The 19,390-nt window shown below is 34.4% G+C and overlaps 1 protein-coding gene across 3 annotated transcripts; it reads left to right on the forward strand.

The window, feature by feature from the left end:
• Nucleotides 1–2,266: 2,266 nt before the first annotated feature.
• On the forward strand, nucleotides 2,267–19,043 carry LOC120329455 (uncharacterized). 3 transcript variants are annotated; one of them, XM_039396090.2, is made up of 13 exons: nucleotides 2,267–2,717; nucleotides 3,054–3,228; nucleotides 5,085–5,287; nucleotides 5,873–6,920; nucleotides 7,466–7,985; nucleotides 8,568–8,665; nucleotides 9,061–9,173; nucleotides 11,619–11,742; nucleotides 13,063–13,184; nucleotides 13,271–13,405; nucleotides 14,605–14,686; nucleotides 15,211–15,383; nucleotides 18,420–19,043. In XM_039396090.2, exons 1-13 carry the CDS (start codon nucleotides 2,296–2,298, stop codon nucleotides 18,532–18,534), a joined length of 3,330 nt encoding a protein of 1,109 aa, XP_039252024.2. In that variant the 5' UTR covers nucleotides 2,267–2,295; the 3' UTR covers nucleotides 18,535–19,043. The 3 variants fall into 3 exon arrangements, with proteins under 3 accessions (XP_039252024.2, XP_039252026.2, XP_039252025.2); XM_039396092.2 differs by having other exon boundaries at nucleotides 15,211–15,319; XM_039396091.2 differs by having other exon boundaries at nucleotides 3,057–3,228.
• The last annotated feature ends 347 nt before the right edge of the window (nucleotides 19,044–19,390 follow it).

Consider the following 19,390-nt stretch of genomic DNA (forward strand, 5'->3'; position numbering starts at 1 on the left):
ATTGACTTTGCTGCCTCTGAGTATCTTTTAGTTGGGACTTATTATTCTTTATATGGAAGATGTATGTTGTTTCATATTGTCATGTACTTATCAGCAAATATTTTTGGGTATTTATTAGTCGTGGAAGAAAGTGTAGGGGAACCTTGTGTGTTTGGGTTATCAGAGAAAACCATATTTAATTAAAATAAGTCGCATATTATATGTATTAGGACAATGTCAATTATGCTTAATAATTTTAATTATAATGAAACATTAACTATTCAAGATAAAAACAAACGAGTTTTCTCCGGCCCAAAATAAATACCAACGTTGATTAGAAAGAATAACTGGGAGATACTCCCTACTTGTTTATCGTTACGTAGTAAAATTTGGATTCCGTCACTACCAAATTCTATTACTCGATTATGACTTACTCCTTGCATGTTACCAAACGAAGTTATATATATATATATATATATATATAATTATACCACCAAATAAAAAAATACTTGAAGAATAGTTTTATAGGGTGAGCTTGTGTTATTGTGTTATTATTTCGCTATGATTGCCTTCCCTTGACTGTCAACAATAGTTTGTATGATATGAACGATTTCGAATAATATACGCAAGTCAGGTGTTCTACAACAAGAACTGATTTTCAGTAATGTTAGTGTGTGCGTTGTACCTCACATTTTTTCATTTTTTGGTATTACTCGAATGAGGAAGATCAAGTTGAATCGGCATAAGCCCAGCTAAAATTGCAGATAGATTTTAACAAAACTGGAATCAACTTTAACCATTGATAACTGGCACTGTGAATTTGTTACTTGATTAGCCTGAATATGATTATATTTTTTTCTGTGGAGCTTTCTCATGTCTCAGTTACGCCCAAACAGAGAACAGCAATTATCTTTGTTATACGTTGAATGCTAGACATCCTTGTTTTACGATAAGTATGCAAGGGATCTATGTAGTATTCGGTATGGCTTGGTGCATAGCAAATTCATTTCTTGAATAGTAATTTCATTGAGTAATTTTGCAAACGTACGGAAGAAACTTCGCGAAATAAATTTTTTTATCATATTTTAGGCAAACAGCTCGGAAATTGGAAATTTTGCTACTGCTCATTCAATTCACATATCCACACGATTGCAATATTTCCGAATTCCACATTACATTATCATTATTACTTGGTGACATATACCAAGTATATGTCGCTGACACAACAGTGTGCTTGCGAAGTTGACGCTACTTCATATAGTTTCCACAATACTGGAACATGGCTTAGGGTAACTTTATAGGCTATTTGGATTGGACTTTTGTTCTTATTTATCCTATGTTTTCAAACAAAAAGTTGTTTCATAGTATAAGTTTGATGAATTATCAGGTAATTTCGTAGTTTAGCTTTCTTCGATAAAAATTTTCAAAAAATTTCAATATTTACCGTTGTTGATCGAAGTAATCGACGTCGTCGCATAGTCTAAAATAAGCCTTGTGTTTGATGTTGGGATGACAGATCTTCGTATTGTAAAATGAGCTTACCACTGTATAGTGTCTGTAACGATGCTATAAGAGGAATTAAATAATGGGTTTCCGTTTTTAGCGGAATGTTTCTGAAAAGTTCCGTACAGCTCCCCAAAGTGATATTTAAACTATAAACCTATTGATCGGTGATTCTTGGTAATATGATAAGGGGAAACAAAAAGATCGATAGCTCGTTCATCACTGAACTGGCGTTTGTGTACGATGGAATAACAAATCAGAATAGAGTTACTTAAATTATGAGTCAAACTCTTGTTAGAGTTCAGAAGATTTCTGAGTAATGTAAGCAGGAGCCAATACTCCGTGGTTTCAGTATTTTTCCATAGCGTGTGAAGAATTGATAGCAAATACCATCATGAAACCTAAGATCCTGCTGTTTTCCATAATAATGCAGAAAAATAGTATCTTGAGCATGTTCCAAGTATGTCATTTTTAAATAAACTTGAACCACTGCTTGTTAACAAATTCAAACTACCAATGCAATGAACTGACGAATTGCAAGACTGTGGGCCTAATATATAATTTGATTTTCAATACTCCTCTCGTGCTAATTTTGGTTAGTACTGCTGAATTAAGAAGGAACCACAATTTTGATATGCTTTATATTTTCCAACAGATTTAAATTACTTTTCCATTTACCATAATTGCATTTTAAAAACGAACGAAGTTACGGAAAACCAACCAGATAGACACCTCATACAAATATACATATATCTAACATTTTCCTTATGTATTTATAAGGTTTCAGCTATGGACTTATGTTAACTAAAATAGATGGATAACTTCACTCCGAATGGCGTGACACGTAGACTACTGCAGGTCGGTAACGGGCGATGCAAAGAGGAAACCAGAAGTGCAACATATGGTGGAAATCCGTCACATGATTTGAAATCCGAGACTGTTGCAAAGTCCCGATCGAGTGATTGTTATTCAATGTCTCTTTCCGATGACGAAAAAATTGACAATAATAATTATTATCCGAATGAATATTTTCCGAAAAGTATGACGTCGAATATTTTGGCGCCAAGGATGTTTAAAATCCAACCGTATTTTGATAACAGATTGCTTCGAAGTGAAATTTTATCTTCTGTAAAATGGCCAAATAGTATTGAAGACCAGGAAAGGGAAACGACAAAGTCATCTTCGAATCCTGCCATATCATCATCAATAAGTGAAGAAGAATATGGCGACAAAAAGTAAAAATATTTTTAATTTAAGATTTTCGGGTTATTTTTTAGCTAGTTCATGGGAACTGCAATCATTATCTATCGCACTATTCTTATTTGATCTTGCTCGAACAAACCAGCGTTTTGCTGCACAAATATACGTTTGTATGATTATATTTTAAAGAAGATCACTGATTCACTCTATAGAGTCAAAATCACTATCAGAACACATTCAAAATTCTGTGTTTTTTTAAATTAAAATTACTATGATGACGACATTTAATTTATTTTTTTTACAAACATAATAAATACATAATACATATATTTATAAGATAATAATTTCCTCCAATTTCATTTATTTTTCAGAAGATTTTGTGAAGGAACTCTACCGTCTAAATCAAAGAAACAGCAATATTTGCACGTTCCAGACCAATCTTCGTGTCCAGAAAGTATCGGTAATTCGTCAGGGAGCAACAATAATACTATTCCACCAAGCGATTCTCTGCCGCACCACAGAGAAAGATTGAGTCAATATAGAAAGGTGGGCTTTAGGCAACGAGTATATTAGATATCGACTATTCATTTTATCATTATGATATATTTCTTTACACATGAGAATATTGAAATATTACCCAATGACCCCCATAATTGTTAGAAAGGTATAAGCTTTTGAAGGTAAACAATACTTCGAAATATTTTATGGTTCAACTGATACAACGTCATGAGACTCCGGGGTGAGAGTTCGAATAGTGAATCGTATTGATGAATGAATGGTACAAATTAGAAAGATACATACGCTATTCATTGCTCGACCGAAAGCAATCATAAAGAATATTTTATTTATATCATAATTTAAAATACATTTGCTCATAATGTGTGAATTAACCTTAAATATGTCTTTTTCACCTTGTAATCTAAATTAATGCCCAAAATCCAAATTTTTTGTGATTATGTATCATTGTTACCTATTCATAGAGCTTTTTGTATGCTTTTAATTGATATTTGAGTACTTCACCTTCTACATTAAGGCTTTTTGGGACACAGTTCATTGTACATTCGTTCTTTTGCTACCATACTCCCGGGATGTTATAAATTTGTCAGACTGTATGCCGTTGCGACGAGATACTGGCCCTTCGAAAACAATCGTTCGTGTGAAGGTTTTGTACTCAAAAAATGATTGTCTCATTCATGGATAATACGATATCTTCATATTCTATAAATATTTTACACATATTATGGAATTATTGCGATAAATTAAAAACAGATCAATAAAATAGTATATTCTGTACGTTACCTGTACAGCCTGCAAATGAAAATAATTCGGAGTTGACAAAATATTTTCTAATTTTAAATTTCATAAGTATTTCCATTAACGTATGCTATTTACATTCGGTTCACTTTCGCTTCAACTTAAACCAGCCGAAGTGCCAATATGTTGACCGATATAGATAAATAATAAATGAACTTAATTTAGACACCATCGCATTAGCCTGTCTTGCTAAATGAAAAACGTTTTTAATGAATTTTTTGACGTCAATCTTGGTGATAAAATACCATAATTTGCCTCGAGGAAATTGTCCTAAAATTAATATACATGAGCACTCCCTAAAACTTCAATTTTATTAAAAAATAGATAAAACATATTTCGAATATTTGTCTAATCGTATTTAAATTGCATTCCCTATTTTATTCGAGGCTCATTCGCGCAATTTGCTCCGTATGAGGCCATGTACAAGAAGTCACCAATACTAAAAATACCTAATTTTCAACACCCTGGGTGAGCTGGTGATCCTGGTATTCTGACTCGAGCTGTATAGACTGCTAACATTGTGAAGTCTAATACTTTAGCGACTATGCTATCACGCGCCCACTAAATAACGCGAATTACGCCTGTTTAACATTTGTCATTGCATTAGTCATTTTATTCTTTTGCCCCGAACAAAGCTTTAGACAAGCTATTATGTGTAGTTATTATTATGTGTAGCCAGCCCTCGGCTCGTCGCAGCCAGCAGCGGTTCGGAACCCCCTCAAAATGTAAAAATGAAGCATTTTTGTATCATACATAGACATTTTTGAGCTTGAAACGCATTTTAGACTCTCAGATGCTTGAAACCCTACGTTTTCCGGCTGCCGGACCCGCTAGCCGTTACGGTTTATCCTTGCAATTAGAAGTTTCAGACCCCCCTTCCCCCTCATTGAAAATACTTGGCTACGCCCAGGTTGCGTTTGCTACATACATCCGTAGCCTAGTATAGTTGAGTCTAAACCGCTGCCAATAAAATCATTCAAAAATTCAATTAAACTGTGATGAACAGATCACTTCTCTCCCTTTTTTTTTCCAAAATCGTTATTAAAATATTTCCACATAAAATTAAATTTTTTTCTCTCATCATTTAGAATTTTATGAAAGCAAAACACCAGTCATCATTGCGAGTAGAGCGGGCAGACAGAGGTGCAGAAAACATTGAAAAAAATACGTCGAGTCCGTCTATGTTGTATGCTGTATATACCGCACAGGACCTTGATGTCAAACCTGAAAAATTGACTCCATTTTCAACAATGACAAAATCACGTGACCTAAGTGCGACCGATATAAACAGGTTTGTCATACTTGAGTAATTGCACAATTTACCTTCGTAGATTCTGCGTTTGATAACGGCTTTGAATGCTATGAGAAATACTGTTGTGACGAACTGGACAAAAATATACTCAGTGGATTTTTCTTAGTGTTCCATTGGGAACTTGTTATGTATGGGACTTTGTCTGTATTGACGTCGGAGCTTAGAAATCTCTGTTTCAAATTCCACGCCCACGACCTGATCCGGGGTATACAATATCGGGTGCGGGTAATACCGAACCCGACATATTCCTGTCCTTCAAAAAAATAGAAAGCAATTACTATAGTTCCTCAAGTAGTCTCTTGTTGCTTATATTGAGCCTCTTTTTGCTTGTGAGCCTGAAAATGTGAACCATTTAGAATATCGTTTTTGTTAGTATTGTGACAATAATATGTTTCTGTCGACCGACTGAACATAAACTGCGTGTATACTTGGAGAGTAGCGTCAGTTAGATATCTAGTATTTTCATTTCATAACATTTTAAATATTTCCTTCATAATGTATAATTCAGTCTCATTTGTCGACAATTTGAATTGTAAATCATACCTTTCTATCTATATTTTCTAGGCCAAGAGACTTGAAACTATGCAATCAAGAACGGAATGCAGCCTCATTGGCTAACGTAGGTTCCTGGCTAGCCAATCAGAGCTTCGACTATATTGACTCGTGTTACACCTTACAATCCAGGAGTAGCATGAGTCCGCGCTATCAAGACTATCACAGAAGAACTGATGAAATATGTTTTGAATCACCCACTGCTAGGGACATCACTTTCAATGTTTCAGGGCAATACTATCGAATAGATCCCAAAGTATTATCTCGTTTTCCGAACACAATGCTGGGTAATCAAGAAAAGAGAGCCAAGTACTGGGATTCTCTAAGAAAAGAATATTTTTTAGATCGCCATCGTGCTACTTTCGAAGTTGTGATTGATTATTATTTGAAAGATGGAAAATTAACACGACCAGACGACATTCCAATAGATATTTTTATACATGAATTAAAATTCTATCATTTAGATAGAGATAATTTACACAATTTTTTACTCTCTGAAGGTATCTTACTTGTTGTAAAAGAAAAACCAATGCCAAAGACAAAAGTAAAACGTTTTATATGGAATCTTTTTGAAGACCCAGAAAGTTGTACAATTGCTAGGGTGGTGACGACAATGTCCGCATTAGTAATTGCACTGTCTGTTATAGTGTTTTGCATGGAGACTGTTCCGGATTTCCATTCGTTGGGGGAAGAGTCTTTACAACATATTCAACCGGCGTTGAACAGTTGCGAAAATGCGTTACAAAATAGAAGTGATTTATTTCAGCCTGAAGGTAACTTATTTGCAAGAGCAACATTTGAAAATTCAAAACATGAAGACATTCGCGAACCTCCTTCTTTCGAAAACCATGATACAATTTCAAAATCTGAGTTTATGAAAGTTATGACTGAATCCGACCCCAGAAAACATAAAGAAGGACACGACATAACCGGAAGGACATCGGTGAACGAAGAAGCGGAAAAGGTCGGAATTACGGACGAAACAACATTTGATAATTTTGATGGAAAAACCATTGTCTCGACGATGCAACGTACTTTATCGATTTGTGCGGAGGAAAGGGTAAATATATGTCGCCATATGCTACTGTGGTTTCGGGATTAAACACTGTAAAAATATGCGTAATATTCTAAGCTTTTTGCCTATGATTTCGATACTTTCTAATAACTCACTTTATTTTGTAAGTAAGTAGAGTCTTTTGTTGTGGTTTTTGCGCCTAAATCAGCAGTATCTTCAGTTTCTCAAGTCGAAAACCAGAGTTATTTCGTATCAATTCACAATATTTTTTTTTACTAGGGAAATACATTACAGATGAAAAGTCTAGATGACCTTTTATTTGTCGCTTCTTGTTCCATAAATAGCAAACTATCCTAGATTTATATTGCCAACATGTAAATTTTCTGTGGTAAAGATTACTATATATCTGTATACCCTTCCCGGGGGGAATTTTGCCAGTCTGTTTCATAAACTTTTCGGATATTTAAATTTATATATTATATTACAAGTTAAAACTTAGTAAAGTAATGAAAAGTGGTGAATCCAGGAAAACTAATAGAAGAACGTCAATAGGAATATCTAACGTTACTTTTATGTCGTTTTATTTTTAGGAGATGGATCTATTGAATAAATACACATTACTTCGATGTAAAGTTGAACTTGACGATGCATTTTCAACGGACGAGACTCCTATCGTTCACATATTTCAAGAGGTTGAAGTTCATGAACACGGACACGACGACGAAGAAGAAAGTGATGACGATGATCACCTCGAGAAAAATGACAATAAAAGAAACAAAAAACGAGAAAAAGCAATGAAAAAGAAACGTAAAAATCGCCACGAGAGACAGAAAAATGATAGCCAAACCACAGCAACCGATTCGAACAAACGGAAAAAGCGCAAGAAAAATAGGAAAAATCAAAATCATGGAGAAGATATAGTCAATCCTAAAGATGTAAAGCTTAACAAAGAAACAAAACGAAGCGTAACAGTAAAAAACGAGACAAAATTATTAACTTTAAAGCAAACTATACGAGGTTTAAATCAATTGTGTTCAGAACTAGACAAACATTCAATACGATCTTCTTACGCCTGGTTTGTCTTGGAAGCAACTATCGGAGGTCCGGCAGGTAACACCAATTTTAAATATGATTTGTAAATATGCAAAAGAACTTTGTTGACGAGATGTTGTTTAGATAGAATAGATGATTTGAGTCTGTTTTCTCCAAATTTTATTTATCACCACCTACTTCGCAGGTCAAATTTTTCGCACCCCCAAGAACTAAAATAAGGTGAAATTTAATAACACAAAAAGCATTTTTAAAATAATAAAAGTAACAATATCTTTAATGAGGCCGTTGTGTGTGCATATTCTCCAACAAAAGATCGAATCTTGGGTCTATTGCGGTGATGGTGGATCTCAGTACTGGTACTCAGTACAGTCCGAATCTTCCGAATTAAATTTGATCGATATTTTATAGCATAAGTTAGTGTTGACAAAGATTTTACTGCGACTCCCACTGAGCCCTTTCATGGCCCACCAGGAGTCTAGGACCCCCAGTGTGAAGAGCCCTGACCCGAAGCCAACATTTCGAAGGATTATGAGAATTTCTAAACAGGGGTTTACTTCGTGCACGACAAGTCTGAGCTAAAAAACAGTACTTATGATCACTGGGTTAATCTAATACATGTAATTTTATTTATTTTTTCAGGTCAACTATTTTTAATTGAGTCTGGTTGCATCGTCTGGTTTGTCATTGAGATCATCTTACGATTTTATTCATGTCCAAGTAAAATTAAATTCTGTACAGTGAGTATGTTGATTTTTTCCGAGAAATAACAGACAGAATATATATTTTTTTCCTGTGAATTTCTATCGAGAAATTTCTTTTGTTTGTTTTATTACTCCAGATGACAAGATACGTCAAATAGTTATTCATAGAAATTTTAGTATTAATTTTGTAATGCAATTTAGAATATTTTGTTCACATTTCATATTTGCACCTGGCTAGGATACACACAATCTAACACAGAAAGAGATAATATGTTTTAAAAGTACGGAACCCTTTTGCTCTGACAAATACTACTCAATTTATTGCGCTCTTAGTAAGATGGAGAAGATAGGACATTAACTCGATATTCCTAACGACGAGATTCCTGTGACTTCCAAGACGCTAATAACCTTGTTATTGATTTATTTTACAGAATTTTTTAAATATCGTCGACGCTGTTGCCATTATGCCTTATTTTATTACACTCATTGTGACGAGTCTACATACAGACAGTAATTTACGACCACAAACTGCAACTATTCTAAGGTAAATTTAATATTCTTAATTTTTTAAATAATTTTAGTTTTACAGGGCAACATTGTTTTTATGCGTGTGGCCATGAAAATTGTTATATCGCGTATAAACTTAACAATTTATTTATATATACAAAAAATGAAAACTTATCGAAAATAACCCCAGTTTGGGTCAAACTACCCCTAAACATTTGAGAAAATTTAAGTTCTGCTCAGTTGTGCCTATTATTTGAATTTGGAGAATGTTAATAATTTGTATAAGCATCAAAGGTGAACGCCATAGTCTAGCAGTTAAATCGTTATACACAACTGTTATGGTATTCCAGGTAAAACATTTTCATGTTCATCTTCTCATTCAAGTATGTAATAAATTGTGTAAAGGCCGAAACGAAAAGATTCTAGATCATTCAAAAAATAGTATTTCCTGCATATTTTAATAAATCCGTGGCTGTCTGTATAGGGTCTTGTTCGGAGCGAAAGTTCAATTGACAATGGTAACATCTGATAGACGAGCCTGGGTCTTTTGAGAAGCGTAAATTTCGTTGTCATTCTCGCACTTATTTCAAATTGTACCATTTCTATACTTGTAATTTGATATGCCTTTGCTACAGTACAATACAACTGCGTCAATATTCCACTATTTCTTGAAAGGAGCCATGCCTATTACGCTGATACATTTATAAACTGTTTGAGCAATTTAGTTTAATTCAAATTTTAATAATGATAATAATAAAAAAATAGTAAATTTCAATTCAATTTTCATCTGTTCAATCCGCCATACTTCCATTCAATTTGCTTCAGAAGCTATAGTCGATATCTGCAAAGATAAACACCGTTTATGCATTATTTATGAAGGCCTATCAAAATTCCAAGACGTCCTAAGAAATTTCCTATTGCAATGGTAACTTGGCCCGTGCCTATATCACCAGACCACTCATACACCAGGGTACTTACGGCAAAATGTAGCCCAACGCCTTTTGACGTTGGAAGTATTTGGTTTCATCCATTTCTAACAATCAGTCTAATGTCAAATTTTGATATTATTCGGTTTGTACGGCCCGTAGAATGTGTTAACTTTAAATGGAAATTTTACATATAGTTTTTAGTCGGCCATTGCAACATCGGGTTTTCATTATTCACTGACATTTTTAACTTTTAATGGCTTCTGACATTATCTGATCCTCGCGCAAATTTATGACAAAATGCTTCTGGAAAAAGCCTTCTTCGATCAATTCAGCAAATGATGCTAAACTTGCATCCTCATTAACGAACATTTGAAGTTCCAAGAGAGTGCTTTCATTCGAGACATATAAATGTCAAACGGTTACTTTCAAATAGGTTTCCAAAGTAGGTTTTGAAGTTGAAGTGCATCAAAAGAATTCCTAGGGGTGATCGAAGCATTATACACTCATGTTTTTTTTCAAATAGTGATGGTTATTATTAACGTGGCTGCATGTAAAATTCATGCAATACCTCAATGGCAGTTTCGTATTTCTTATTCATTTCACTCGAAACAGAAGAAAATAAGTATTTTCCTTTGACATGCGCAAATTACCCACGAAAATTAACATCTTTGTCTTGTCTCGGGTAACTCGTTACCTAGAATTTTCCATTACCGAAGAAGCAAACATTGTAGTTATGCATAATTTAAGTGAACCTAAAAGCCGTTAAAACGAGTTTGTCTACACCACTACATACTTTTTAAAGTGGATATATCTTATCAATATCTTGTACTTATATCAGTATGTGTAATAACTTTTGGTTAAAATGGCGATCGATTTTGAAAACAAGAGCGATGCTCAGATATATGGACACGAAGACTAAAATGAAAAAAATTTTATCCACAATTCCCCCAAAGCGTATCTTGTACGAAGCTGTAAATGTGGAGCATCACAACTTACTAGTACCGGTATTTTTAGTAAAAACAACAATCGATTTCAAAATAAGAAATCTACATTAAATCTATACTTTCAGTTTTTTTTTCACTGTGACGATCCCTCTAGTAAATGTGAGATCGAGTTTGAAATAGACGACTGAATTTCAAACCCTCAATGCCACGAGTAGGGCTAATCGAATTGAGTATATTTTTTTACAGAATCTAATATTCTATTATTTGAAGATTTTCATCTGATAGGTTTAATCAGAAAGTTAGAAATACTCGTAGAGCTATTAGTTTCATAGATGACCAGCGAAACATCAAAAAATGTAATGATAACAAAAGTTTAACAATATCTATAAAATATATATTTTTTCTGGCCTTACAAAAAAAACTATATTGGGAGAAAATAAATAGCTATAATACGATTGCACATATAGAATATGATTTATTGTCGAATATTTCAAATATTCGAGCTTAGAAAATTTCAGAAGATAGGCCATGGCTTTATCAGATTCAAATATCTTTATACTTGATGATTATAATTTATCTGCTATTTGTCCAATTTAAAATATTTTCTAGAACTATACGTCTCGTTCGTATGCTCAGGATTTTAAAACTTTCTCGGCATTCCAGAGGATTGCGAATACTAGGACTAACGTTGGTCAGAAGTACAAGAGTTCTGGTCCTGCTTGTCTGCTTTCAGGTATGTTTATTCTTTTCATGTTGTAGAAGCAACAAAATAGCAATATATGTACACGAAGTACGGTAGTAAGGGTATGTAATCTGCCACAGTAGGCTACCGGTACCACAGTCTTTCCGACTTCGCCTGACCACCAGAAGCAACCAACGCAAACGAGGAACCGCCACAAGGTGCGCAGTTGTTAAATTTGATAACGCAATCGCACGCAAAAAACGAATCCCATAGCGACATTTCTTTTCGTATAAATACAATCTATAACCGCTGAAATTTTCAAAGCAAGTTGTCCAGTTGTTAATGAAAACACAACTTGCTACACCAACGAGAGGAAAAACGAGCATAAGAAGAAGAACAACAAAACATAATAACAAAACGCCCCATGGGTCGTTTCAATGAATTTTTTCAAAATTTATTTGAATTCGATTTAAAACATTAGACTCGATGATCAAAGTATTTGGATTTGATAACGTTAAAAAAAGTATCAGTTTTATTTATAGGACGTTATATCACGGTATTTCACAAGGTGATTGAAGTGTATGACTGTATTCTGCAGAGAAATGTTTCATGGGATTTTTACATATGTTCTAGGTTTTCTTATTTCCATGTAAATGTTCCAAAAAATTTGCCAAAATGTAGTCAACAGTTACTGCATCTATATAACGAAAACATAAGTGGTTATTGTGTAATTAGTTTTTAAATAGGCTCTCAGAAGTTTTAATATCTCTTCAGTGTTACCGGTGCACTTCACAGCTAACCAATTCTTATTAATTATATTCTTATTTTGCGGATTTGCCATATACCGGTATTCATTAAACATATTTTGTTTAATATTTCAAACGCCCATCGCCTATTCCTAAGCTAATCCCACAATACTTTCTTATACAAATTTTGGCAATTATGACTCCTTGATACATGAATCTGTTAGAAGAAAGAACGCATTCACCATGGTATTGAATACCAAGTGGGACTTGTATCGTTTTGCTAAATTGCTGGTGTCGTTCTTGTTGTAAATTTTTTTTTAAAATTTAGTCACCGACCCAGACTCTACAAGATTCGTCTTTTTGTGCGATGACGTCATCAAAATTAAAAATTGCACACCTTGTGGCGGTTCCGCGTTCGCGTTAGTTCTGGTGGTCAGACAAAATCATGAAAATTGCGGTACCGTTAATCTACTGTGACTACTCGTACTATTTCGATTTGGTTTTCGTGTCCATATATTTGAGCATCACTCTCTTGTTGACAGGAACAGTACTTGCTGGATTATTAGATCAGTTTTCTTTTACACTTGGCGTCATAACACACTAACAATTTTACACGTTTTTGCAGATGGTATTAGCAGTTACTTTTTCAAGCATCGTTTATTATGTTGAATACGACGCTGAAGGCTCTCAGTTCAAAAGCATACCAGGGTCGTTCTGGTGGGCGATTATCACCATGACAACTGTTGGGTGAGCATTTTACATTTTTATTTTGATTGCAGAAAATATATTTGATACTTAAATGAAATCTTAACAGGGTAAATACTTTGTTACAGGTACGGGGACGTTGTTCCCATAACAACATGGGGCAGAATCACTGGGGCATTTTGCGCAATTATGGGAATTCTTGGAATTGCATTTCCTGTTCCTGTCATCGTGTCAAATTTTAATTATTTGTACAATCTAGACAGGTGAGAATCATAATTTGAACATTGAAATTAATCAAATAGTACTTGTGATAGATGTAAGCATTGATTGTTACTATTTCTCTCTGTCGCTCTCTTATTCGGCACGCAGTGTACATATGAATCATTTTTATAATTGTTGTTGGTGTTGTGAAAAGTCGCTTTTCTCCACAATTAATGGAACGATAGAATACAAATTCCCAATACTTTGAAATAGTTAAATCCGACTAGATGGCTATCACTTTCATTTTGATTTTTCACATTTCCTCAAAATCCAATAGGATTCAGTTATTCAGCCCAAAACGGTGCTGTTCTGGTTACATTCGTGAAAACACATTTATATGACACATAGGAACACTTTTATAAGCACGGAGTTCATATATTTAAGCATTGCCTTCTTTGTTTTGTCAACTAATATTCATTCCTCAATCAATCAATCAACCAATCAAATCGTTTTTATTAGCCGTCCAGGCAAACGGGCACAAAAAAAAATTGAAGCAAAATTGACAAAATATACATGCCTCTGCCCAGAACGAACAGGATGACCGCGAAATGACCATTCGGTCTACTTGTCGTTGTCAGTGGCTACCTTGCAATAGCTGTATTAATTAAAATTTAAGAAATGGACACAGGTAAACGCTTTTATACGAGAACAGTATTGCCTCGAGATGGCGCTACAAGGCAATAGGTTGCCATGTTTTTTTTCAGAATTAGGGATTTCCCCTATATATTATTATTTTGATACAATGCTGTTCTAGCAGTTAGACGTTTTCGAAGAAGAATTCATAGAGGAAGTTGAGTAATATAAAATGTACTTATAATAGATTTAACTGACTAGGAAACACATTTCATAAGTGTAAAGATATATCAATCAAAATAGAATCACAAGCCTGTCTATGAGACACTGAAATCATAAAAGTACAGAAACATGAAATAGGAGTAAAGTAATACATGTTTATAAAGAGTACAAAGAGAATAAGTGATTGCGTAACTGTTTTTTAAAATTGGGATATCTCAAGTATTTAATGCTGGAAGGTAGATCATTCCAAATTTTTACACCAGTGTATCTGAGAGTGTCTTGGGCCCGCTTCGATTGACATCTGGGGACAAAGGGGGACCCTTGAGATGATGATCGAGTGCGATGGCTATGTATAAAATACTGAGCTCAATTTCTACTAAATATAGAATAATCTATTTATTTGAAGTGACGCATGTAAGCTGACCCCTGAAGAATTAATGGGAGAAACGGAAGAGAATGATAGGAATAACAATGTTGAAAAATTTCAGGTGAATTTTTTCTCTTATTTACTTATTTTTCTACTCCATCTCTGTTTTATTTTTTATCTTTACCCTCTATTTCGTACTTCCCATTACCGTCGTTTTATCCTCTTATTTCAGATTATTGGTAATCTTCAATTTTTTTCTTTTTGTATCTTTCCTATTATCCTGCTAATTTCTCCTCTTTTTTGGGGGAATTAATTAATTAATTGTATGTCACTAAAAAAATTTACATTCATACATAACAAGTTAAGCATTACACATTATACAAGTCGTCAAGTGTGGAAATCTGGAACATGGAAGATAATCGAGAACCGTCCCAGAGTTGCTGGTGAACGTGCTGCTCACATTGACACCATGGTTATATGGTGTTATGAATCTTCTTTCTTCATTTACTCCCAAAGTTATGGAAGCTCAATTTTGTTGATTTCCGTCCCTGATTATCAATCTTGCGCGATCCATCTCTTCCATCGCGCTACCTAGTCCTATTCTTTTCACTACCTTATTTTTTCTTTATTAAAATTTATTTCCAGGAAAATTTGTTCGATGCTGTCCGTCGTAACGTTGGTTCGATGACGACAGGGGCACAAGAAGGCCAACCTACTGGTCAAAATCCTGCGGAATTATGGAATTATACAAGACGTCAGTATCATAGTGGGGACAAAAATAAACCGACAAAAGTTCAAAATCAACCTAAACCAAACAAGTATTTTGTAATTGGGAAGAATGACCTCGTATAAATTTGTTGTCCTGTTAATGTGTTACGTTGCGTTAACTCAATATTGCATGAAAATCTGGTTTGGTTTGTTCAGTCTATGCAACCTGCACGCAAACCTTTAAAGGCTTTAAATCTGTCCTTAAACCTGTCTTATAGCTGAACTAGGCTTGCACGTAATTTACTGATTTACGGAATTACGGAATTATTTCGAGTTACGGAAGCGAAGCTACGAATTACGTAAAGTCGTAATTATTGGTCGAGCGCTTTCGCGATTGAAACGAGCTCTCTTCAGAGCAGTCAATTCCGTCGATTGTAAAAAATTAAAGTTTAAGTAAAAGAAGTTAGAGTTCCGGTATTCGCAGCCGTTTTTCTCTCTCTTGTTAGGCAGATGGGGAAGGCATAACGCGTCATTTACTAACCTATTATCAACTTATCTAGGATGGCCAATGTACATATTAACCGTAGATAAGGAATAAAATTGTGTTGAGACGACGGACGTCAACACACCTGGTTTCAACTTCTTCGGGTGAAATGACTAAAGAATGTAAGAGATAACTTATAAAACATGGTGTATTTGAAAATGCCGTGATAATTAATGTCGCGCTTATCAAACAGCAATATAAAGACGGAAGAGAAATTGCGTAATGAACCAACGCAACTTAGTCTTTTCGGCATCGGTAAAGAGATTGAGACGGCAGAGAAACAACAATACGACGGGATTTCCCGTGTTTATTCTGCGCGAGATCCATTTTCTATTACAAAATCTTGATGTTCTGTTACCGATTTTATCGTTATATATCTGTCCGGACTTGGCATTGCTCAATATGTTTTGCACAATGCCTCGCAATATGTCGGCCAAATATGATTACCTGTCGTTACCAAATGCGGCAACTTATTTTGATTTATCGTCGACTCGAATACCACCGGCACTCGACCAAACTTGTGTCAATCTTGGCAAATACGATTGTCGACTTGAGTTAGAAAAATAAATTAATATTTTCATGAGTGCAAAATAAATGTCACAAAATGCATTGTTTTGCGATATAACTTTGTATTTTCGGAGGAGGCATGTCATATAAGTACGGTATTTTAAATAATGCGCAAATAATTAATATTTGATCCAAATTTATCGCAAATAATGTTATAACTTTTAGGCCGCGAAATGATTTAATGTAAAATGAAGCATGGAATTCGGAATATCGTCAATAAGTCGGCATCAATAATTATTATAAAATGCTAACTAAGTAGTAAAGTCGGATATTGTAAAAAACGGTGAAATAACAAGTCTTTGTCGCGAGGCAAGCGAAAGTATAATCAAACGAGAGAATACGCTTGTAGTTGATTAATAAATTAGCAACCCGGAATTTTTATTTAATACGAAAGTCGTATTAATACGTTAATACGATTTAAAAAAGGGAACTATCGTTTCTTAAATATATTACCAGTGTTGGTAATGATAAAATTGATCGCATAAAATTTGGTGATAAAGTGGTTAAAAAAATCAAAGCTAATACAAAAGATAAAAATCAGAATAAAATTATTTTGAATTCACTCCTTGATAATTATCTTTAACATCTGTCGCCGGCGTGTAGTACAGCCGGAAATATGAAAACCAAACTTCGATGTCCCATTCGGAATAGAAGTGGATTAAATTGGTTGTTATGATAGGTTTAAATGTGTGAAAAAAATATCGCAATTACGGGGTCATTACGTAATCGATTTGGCCGTAATTACGGAATTGATTTTTGTCAATTACGTGCAAGCCTAAGCTGAGCATTGGGTTTTTCGAAAAGATGGCGAACTAGTCTTGCGTAATGTCAAGTTCGAATGTGAAAATTCTGTTTCCCGTGGAACAGAATAAAACAGTAAATTTTTTAGCGGATATTGAGGCCTCAGGGAAAAGTTTAAAAATATCAATAAGAGTTATAGTAATAGCCTTCTAGCGCTTTCTTCCATTTACATGTAAAAAAAGGGAATATTGAATTTGAAACCGGTTGGGCCAGTAGTTGCAGACAACCCCAAAAATTCTAGCAAGACTAACAACGACTACTTATCAACGTGATTCATATGTATCTTGCATTAAAATATTTGAATTTGTCCACATAAAATGGTTTTCATGTAGTGCATGTTTGATCAGCTATCACCAAAGATGAAAACGCCGGCTTTCACATTGTCACATTTTTTTTTAGAAATATCACCTCGTAGTTCGATAATTCGTCCCGGTGGTGTGGCGCACGCGCCCCGCTGGTTGGTTAGGGCTTCATCCAGCATCAAGCCCATGCATATGAAACAAATAACTGGATAATTAGTTCTATACCCGACATGACCTGGTGAACCGGAAGAGAGGTCGTGGTTCGCAATATGATTAGGCCGTATTGTCGGCTTTGCTCGCCCCGGGATAAATATGTGAATCATATCCTATTCATTTGCCCAAAATTGTTGTTGGATAAATAACGGATTTTGTTTCAGTGTTTAAATCCAATGTTGATGAATATTGTTCTGTTTCAAGAGTTTTTTTTATGTATATTTAGTATGGCGTTCAAACTGCATTATGAACTATTCGCATGATTGGTAATGTTAGTCACTGTATTGATATTAGTATTTATAACCGAACGCTGAATACTGTTTCATCTAACGATTATAAGTTATTTTATTAAATATTTTCGATTCGATCATAAATTCGATCATGGCGCATTTTTTTTACACATGAACAACGAAAAAGTTCGAATGTGCTGAAACGGCGTCCCTTACAATATCAGTAATTATATAAATTCGTTAGGTGCCTCAGTTACCTGTAGAATATCGAAGTGGCAAATGTGATTAATCATACTGGCAAATCCTGGCAGAAGGTGGAATGAATGTTTTTCGCATTAGTAATCGTTTATACACATTCACATACCATGTCTAGTTGTTCCTTTTTATATATGGCACGACCAGTCCACTGTGTGTGTCGTTTGTCATCTCTATTGCTGTTTTGACAATTAATTTATCAATGAATTTACCTATATTAACTACATTCAACAGGATTGCGAAAGAGCTTATCGCAATGGCAACTGCATCAGCTTTGACCGTCAGCTTACCAGAATCTACAGCTATTTCGTCCAGACAAAGTAAAAGAAGAAAAGCCCAATCGCTTTAAATAATTGGATGTGGTACAGAGAGTCTCTTTCAGATACCGTCCAAAGTTAATTTTCAATATCCGAATACTCCCTGAAATAGTGGAAATAATTCCATTCTGTATAATTTGTTGCACTTTTGCTCTGTTCCATATAATTTTTCTTGCTGCCTTATTCGCCGTATTCAGTATACATTTATTCTTTATCAATCTAAATATAAAGTTTTATGATCACGGCTAGTTGTTGTTTGATAGAACAGAAGCTTTATTTATTTCTTGATAACTTCAAAAGAAGTGTTGTTCACTTGGTCTGCTTGCAACCACCCTTTCTTGCAATGTTATTTGCTGTAAACACGTTGTTAGCGCATTTTTATATCACAAGTTGACATACATACTAATTGGAAACCATTAAATTCGGATGGTCTGATTGAAATTCTCAGTGAATCCATATAGCGAATAGTGTAGTAAATGGTGTAACGATACAAACTGATATCTAATCACGAAAAAATGAAATAAATTTATTTATCAAGAAAGAGTCATCATTCAGATATAGTGCCAATACAAGACTCTCTTAAATCGTTATGTTTTCGGTCAATATAACCTGCACGTGATGAATACTAACTACTCTCTATGAATAATACTCTATTGAGCACCGATCTTGTTGAGACGATCGACGGACAAGCATGACGTAGCCGGTTGAGCGTGACGCAATAAAAACTGTTTCTATGATTTGAAATAACAGAAAAAAATTATATTTGAAATATTATGTCCCATAGAGTTCAGAAAAAATGAGCAAATGTAATTGATTTCTCGTGGCTTCATTCATTTCTATTTGGTGAAAATTTGAAAACGATTGACCCACCGATTTTTACGAAAAGCG

The sequence above is a fragment of the Styela clava genome, chromosome 12, assembly GCF_964204865.1.
Source record: "Styela clava chromosome 12, kaStyClav1.hap1.2, whole genome shotgun sequence".
Classification (NCBI taxonomy): domain Eukaryota; kingdom Metazoa; phylum Chordata; class Ascidiacea; order Stolidobranchia; family Styelidae; genus Styela; species Styela clava.

Coding starts and splice junctions, on each gene's coding strand:
- LOC120329455 (XM_039396090.2), top strand. CDS start 2,296: ATGGATAACTTCACTCCGAATGGCGTGACACGTAGACTACTGCAGGTC. Junction 7,986..8,567: donor AACTATCGGAGGTCCGGCAG/GTAACACCAATT, acceptor TTATTTTTTCAG/GTCAACTATTTTTAATTGAG. Junction 15,384..18,419: donor AATCAACCTAAACCAAACAA/GTATTTTGTAAT, acceptor TACATTCAACAG/GATTGCGAAAGAGCTTATCG.